The 7,418-nt window shown below is 34.3% G+C and overlaps 1 protein-coding gene across 1 annotated transcript in view; it reads left to right on the forward strand.

Moving 5' to 3' along the window:
• Positions 1–4,850, forward strand: part of LOC115212351 — a 15,692-nt gene extending 10,842 nt beyond the window's left edge. The window contains exons 4-7 of the mRNA XM_029781221.2: positions 83–115; positions 1,237–1,264; positions 2,701–2,760; positions 4,059–4,850. Of these exons, the coding sequence (XP_029637081.1) occupies positions 83–115; positions 1,237–1,264; positions 2,701–2,760; positions 4,059–4,095 (158 nt within the window). The 3' untranslated portion in view covers positions 4,096–4,850. The remainder of the gene's footprint in view (positions 1–82; positions 116–1,236; positions 1,265–2,700; positions 2,761–4,058) is intronic.
• The last annotated feature ends 2,568 nt before the right edge of the window (positions 4,851–7,418 follow it).

A 7,418-nucleotide genomic window follows, 5' to 3' on the forward strand; every position in this document is an offset into this window, starting at 1 on the left:
GTAAAATATGTATTTTTGGTTTTAAAAAAAGTGAAATGATTTCATATTTGATATAAAATATAAAAATTTTTTTTTCTTATAGAATTAAAATCTCAGAAAATTATTCCAAGAATAGGTAATGTATTCTCTTTGATTTATAAATTATTTTACTTTTCATTTTTATAAATTAATCAGTGGCCATAGCTATGACTTGTAACTAGTCCTCCATCCAGGTGTGTGAGACTGGTGTGGCTAACTTGAGCACTGTAGGATGGTGTTTTCAGAAATATGTGAGTGAGGAAGAGATTCCAGGCGGGTGAATGATCTGAGGAGCAAAAGTTGGGAAAAGTGTTTAGTGTGGTTTAAATTAATCCAACACACTCTGCACAAAACAATTTCTTGATCATTCCATCTCAAATGATTATCTATAAAAGTATTTAATCCATCAAAAACATATCTAATCTATAGTCACTGGGAGGAAAATTATCTTCAAAGTTAAGAATAACTCAGTAATTAAATATTAAATTAAAAATACCAGCAAGGATTGCTCATTTGAAATTCTGTGTCCAATTTATTTTGAATAGGGTTACAGATTTAATATTTTGTACCTTAATAAAGATAATGATTGCTGCATATTAGAATAAATAGTCAATACCTGGATGTGGTATGGGGCTCATCTCACTCTTTTTGATTTTGAATCCTAGATCTACATTCCACAGGAATATAAAAAAATTCAAAAGAAAGCTTGAGACAGCATGTTGCATTTTGTAATTATAGTCATATTTGCAATAATGCTATTCATATTGTGTATATTCTGATTGTTAGAAAAGTTACACTGTATACCTTCTGCTTATAAGAGTTAACTCAAAGGGTTAGCATTGAGAAGGGCATATGGCTGTAAGCCATTGCTTCAAAATATCCTGTTCAACCCATGTGAGTATACAAAAATGGATGTTAAAAAAAAAGATGATGATGATGATGATAAGGAGGAGGAGGAGGAGGAAGGGAAGGAAGGGGATTTAGAGCATAATTTTTATCCTTAGTTTTTGAAATTCTCCTCATTCTTTTAACAGAAGGAATTCCTGAATCTTTCATTCCCTTCATTAATAGAGTTTCTTCGATTTTAATTTGAAGCAAAGTATAGTCTTTAGAAATCCATCTCCAAAGTCACCATTAAACTATCAAGTGGATTTTTCTAAATGTTTTGATTTTAAAAGATATAGCCAATAATGTTTTTTTTTTTTTTTTTTTTTCCAGTAATCACTCCTGCAAGCGAGACACCCAAGTAAGTCCTGAAAATTTATTAATTTTTGTTACCATCTTTTAATACCCTGAAAGTTTGTAGAAGTACTATGATAGAAAACTGGTATAGACTTATCTAGTAAAATCAATTGAATTAAGATACGAGAAGATGTTCAGTGATTGAATGTACTTTCTGTTTGTAGTTATTACTTGTCACATGGGATGTGAATTATTTTAGGTACCATCAAATATTTTGATGATTCAACAATGTGCACCATTACAGATAGGAGAGCTGTACATCTTATTGGGTATTAGTACCGGTAGGTGGTGGAGTAGAACATTCTGGTGGATTAATTTGTACTCAAAGGTAGGAAGTACTATGCTATGATGGTGAAGTAATACTCCATGGCAAATAATTTATACTCCAGGAGGAGCAATTTGTACTCCAGGATAGGCATTTTATACTCTAGGGTTGGTGATTCGTACTCCAGGACGAAGAATTTATAGTCCAGGACGAGCAAATTATGCTCCAGGATAGGTGATTTGTACTTCTAAACTATATAGCTACTGATCAATATACTAAGATGATGACTTTCCAGATTATTGACCACCACATTAGAGTATAAATTTTACAAAATTCACCTTTTTTTTTTGTACTGCTTAGTTGGAGAAGGAAAGGTGATATTTTAAGCCCTTATTTTAATTTTTTATTGGGTGGAGGGATTCTGAGATTAGTGGTAGGAAGAGAAGTTATTCTCAATACAGAGATGTGGCACAAATGTTTTCAACAAAGTGGACTCTGTTAAAGGAACACAAATATTGAATGGTAGTATTAAACTAGACCATAAATAAAATCTACAATTTATGTTTCAATCAAGTTGGTCCCTCGTCATCATCAGGAGGTGTTTAATTCCTGGATATATATGTAGGCCAAGATAATATCATTGTCATTAAAATAGTTTGCTGAGAGGAATGATAACACTAAACTATGAAGAAGCTTCATGTGGGCAGGATTCTGTGTCATCATTTGACTTTCTAGAAATTCCACCATATTAACTTAGTAGAAGGAAGGAGACTTTTAATAATGTATTCTTGATATAATATGATATGTCTGAATACAAAAACAGGATGGTCATAGTTGGAATACCATTGCTCAAAAGTCAACTAGATCAGGGTTGACTTGGTTCTAAAGGACAATAATGAAAAATGGCCTCTTTTAACCAAATATTGAATGATAGCCTGAAATATCTGATACACTGAAGTCACAAATCACTCCTAAGCCTAATACATAATTTTACTTGAGCAGGGTTGACAAGGATAACTCAGCAACAACATTTACAACTGCAACAACAATAACACCTTGAAAACAATATATGTAGTACAGTTTGAGCTCCTAAATTTAGTGCCAGAAACTTTGTACTTCTGGTAACTTTCTGGCAATAAATATTTCTACAAGTATAATTTTTGTTTGTTTTGCAGAGATATAGAAATCCTCATTGATGGACCAATTAAGCATTCATTATATGACTTAAATAATCCGTGAGTGGTTTTTTTTTTTGTGCTGTGAATGTAGATGCATTGGTAGATTTTGGGTAGTTGAAACTTCTTACTTCTAGTGTGTGTGTATGTGTGTGTGTGCATATACATGCATGTATGTATGTATGCATGCATGTGTGTAAGCATGCATTTATGTGTGTATGTATGTACATTTGTATGTATGTATTCTGCATATTCATGTGTTTGCATGTCCGTGTTTGTGTGGTTTTGTGCATGTGTGGTTTTGTGCATGTGTGTGTGTGTGTGTGTGTTTTGCAACTATGTATCGTGTTTGTATGCATGAATATGTATCTCCATATGTGTGGATGTGTGTCTCCATGTGTCCTTGTGCGAAATAAAGTGTGTGTGGTATAGATGGTCATGTGTTTCAGTCTTCATTTGTGTATGTGTGCTTGTCTGTTCATATAATCTATGTACCTATCCGTCTGTATGTCGATCTGTTCACTTTCATATCCATATGCTTACATACATGTGTATATACATATATATATATATATATAATATATATATATATATATATATATATAATATATATATTATATATATATATATATATATATATATAATATATATATATATATATATATACATATACTCACACACACACACACACACAAACACATACTTACATCTAATTTCTTTACTGCCCACAAGGGGCTACACACAGAGGGGACAAACAAGGACAGACAAACGGATTAAGTCAATTATATCGACCCCAGTGCATAACTGGTACTTAATTTATCAACCCCGAAAGGATGAAAGGCAAAGTCGACCTCGGCGGAATTTGAACGCAGAATGTAACAACAGACGAAATACTGCTAAGCATCTCGCCGCCCGGCGTGCTAACGTTTCTGCCAGCTCACCGCCTTAATATATTATAGAGAATGTACATACATACACACATAAATACATGCATACACACATGCATGTATACACACACACTAAACCACAGACATGCACACAAACAAACAAAAAGGAATGCAGTGTGAATAACAGACAGAATCAAAACTATTGAAAAGATTGCAAGGCATAACGAAAATTTTAGAAAAATAAAGTAGGAAATAAGTGGAAACTTTACTAGTGAGTGTGTTAAATTACAAGGCACTAAAAGAGAATGACTCTCCCCAGACACAACATTATACACAAGTGTTATTCTTTGTTATATTATAGACAATGAATTAGTTTACTATATTTTTAAAACATAACACAATAATATCCACAACTACATCAACATATCATTCAATGATTTACTAATTATTTTTTCTTTCTTCTCATTTCAGATACATTTATTTGGCAAACAGCTGTAAATATTTCTAATATCTTTAGCTCAAAGATTTTACAAATACATGCTTAACAAAAATTACAAGTGTTTGTTGCAATTTACAGCTATATATCCATCATAATTTACAGTTACATATTTATCACAAGGAATATTTTTTAATTAAATTATACATCTTCAAGTAGCTGTAAATATTTCGTGTGAAAATTTCCATTACTGCTACCTGTTACCTATAAAGGGTTCCAAATTAAAATTGCTATTATGTGTAAATGTATGTTGCAAATTGCAGATTAATTCCTGTAAAATGAAGTTGTAAAGAGCTGTATCATAAATCTGCAATAATGGTATGTGTCACAATTTGCTGGAACATTGCAGATAATCCTGAGACACAAACATACATTTATATCACAAGTAACTGATACAGACCTGTTACAAATTGGTGACACATGTGTATGTCACAAATCACTGTTGTAGGCGTGTCATAAATAATTGATATAGATGTGTTGCTAATCATTGTCATGTACATATGTCACAAAGAACTGTTGTATGTATGTATGTATGTATGTATGTATGAATGTATATATGTATGTATGTATGTATGTATGAATGTATATATGTATGTATGTATGAATGTATATATGTATGTATGTATGTATGTGTGTGTGTGTGTGAGTGATGTGTGTGTGTGATGTATGTGAGCGTGTGATGTGTGTGTATGCGTGATGTGATGTGTGCTTGATTCACAAGATGTAAATATATTTCATATCAATAAAACTATTTAAAGAATCTCAAACTGTGTTTTGTGCTAAATTCAAAAGTCTTATGAGTTAATTGAGAAGATTCTTTTTGATGTTCTCAGTTCATGCTTATTACAAAATTCATAACTGCAATTAATAAATAAGTCCCAGTGTTGAATCTAGGCAGAGATTTACTTCAGGTCCATAAATTGAAGAATCGTCTTCTTTCACCAAAGCTTAAGAGAAAGCATTATTGAATGAGGAAATAAAAATTGTTAAATCAACAGATTCAGGTGTAAAAAGAAATTAAAATTTTGTGCTAAAATGCTAGGTTTATATAATCACAGCATACAAAATGTTATTGAAGCCTGCATGTGGTCTGAGTGCTGTAGGCTATCCATAACGATAAACATCACCCTTTTCAAGCCTAGCCAGGCTCGTGGGCCTGGTTTCCTGGTTTCTGTGGTGTAAGTGTTCCCCCCAGCTGGATGGGATGCCAGTCCATCACAGCGTTACTCAAGAAACAAGAAGAGAGAGTGAGAGAAAGATGTGGTGAAAGAGTACAACAAGAGTCGCCCCCCCCCCTGCCAGAGCCTCATGGAGCTTTTAGCTATTTTCATTCAATAAACACACACAGCGCCTGGTCTGGGAATCGAAACCGCAATCCTCCAACAGCGATTCTGCTGCCCTAACCACTGGGCCATTGCACCTCCCTGTAGGTTATCCATACCTGCTGTAAATTGATGATTCATTCATTAGACATAGTTGAAAATATCCCCACAGGTTTTACTTTACATCTTATTATTTGTAAACAACTGCTAAATCCACTTTGTAGTTAAGCAGGTAAAACAGTATCCAGGATTAAAATATCTGATTTTCCTATTTGCAGAAACATTTACATCTCAAGAAAATTATGAAAGAAAATGTTTAAAAAAAGAGATAAAATATATTTAATATAGATAAAATTATAGAGAATGATAAAAAGTATTTTTAACAAGAGTTTGAAGAAACAATGTATGGTCTGTGTCAGTTAAACGCAGTTTTTGTAAACAAATTAAGTTTGTGGAACTTAAACAAAAAGGGCTCAGTTCATAAAGTCAGCTTTCTCTTTTCTTGTATCATAAAAACTAATCTTACTTTACGAATTTATGAGGAGAAACAGTAACAAAGATTAGTATTTTAGGGACAGGATGCAATGAAAATTGAAATAATGTATGTTGTACTGTGAAATGGGATACTTCTGTTAACGGTTTTATGTCAAAATTTATAAGTAATTGAGGAAATATCAATGTGAACATTGATAATGGAGTTGAAAACAAAGTAGGCAGTGAATGTGAAGGATTTTTTCAAAAGGGCCTTGACAAGATGCTACAAAGTCAGTTTTGAGAAACATCAAGACAAACAAAACTTGACATGGCAGAGTTGATGAAATTGGTTACCTGAGAGTTGTAGAAATTTTTTCCTGCAGCAAATGCCTTTCACATTCTAGTGAGCAGCAACTGTACACATCTTTATATTGACCTTTGCTGCTTCATGTTCTCGTATTATATATCCACCTCCATCCATCTATTTTCTCTTTTCTGTGATCACTATTCCTGGGAGAGTTTGGGGTAGAGTCCCAGGCACCTCTTCCATAGGGTCCTATCAGAGGCAACCCTCATTAGACTTCTGGCTGCATTCCCAAACGAGAACAACTGAGGCTATGCACTTTATCCATACATCTTGTTTCTGGCCAATCCCTAGGTCTCCAGCTCATTGGCTCGGCTTGAAGAACCCGTTTTGTAATTCTTTCCAGCGACATTCTAGTCACATGTCCATAGTAGTGGAGCTGCGATCCCTCCGTGCGGAAAAGTAGCAGTTCAACCTGGAGAGACTCCCTGATCTTTGAGATTTGTACCCTGTCAAGTAACGTTACTCTAGAGGTTCCTCGAAGGGATCCTATTTCGGTTGCCTGTATTCGCGATCGTACTGTTTTGGTCGTTACCCACCACTCACGATCGTAGGTGAAGAAAGGTACAAGAATCGAAATGAAGATAGCGAGTTTGGCTCTTTTTTTATAACCTCTCCTTTTCTGAGGATCGAATGCTGGTGCCAGCGCATTACTGTATCAGAACCTGGAATTCTAACACCCAATTTAGCATCCTACCTTCCATCATTTGTGCATTCAGACCCGAAATACTTACACTTCACCGCTTATCTCAGTAACGTTCCTCTAACAAGCAGTGTGCACTGAGAAGACTCGTTTTAGAGGACCAATGCCTGTCTTCGTAACGCTAATTTTCATCCCTGCCTTGCAAGCCTTGCAGTAAACCCATTTAGTGCAGGTCGAAGATCACCTTCTGATGAGCAAAGTGGCACCATGTCGTCTGCAAATATCAGTCGACCAATCCTATACTCACTGATTGTGATACTTCTACAATGGCTGCGCATATCAATCCAAATCATGGAAATTATGGAAATTATGAAAAGGGAAAATACACAGCCCTGCCGAAGTCCATTTGTTCTATTCAATTTCTCTTTATTGTAACGGTTGTTTGTTGTGGTACAAAAGAGCCATTCTCGTTACCTCATATCATACACTCCATTACATCTCTTTTCCGGATACCTAGTGTAAGCTTTACTTG

Source organism: Octopus sinensis, linkage group LG5, assembly GCF_006345805.1.
Source record: "Octopus sinensis linkage group LG5, ASM634580v1, whole genome shotgun sequence".
Classification (NCBI taxonomy): domain Eukaryota; kingdom Metazoa; phylum Mollusca; class Cephalopoda; order Octopoda; family Octopodidae; genus Octopus; species Octopus sinensis.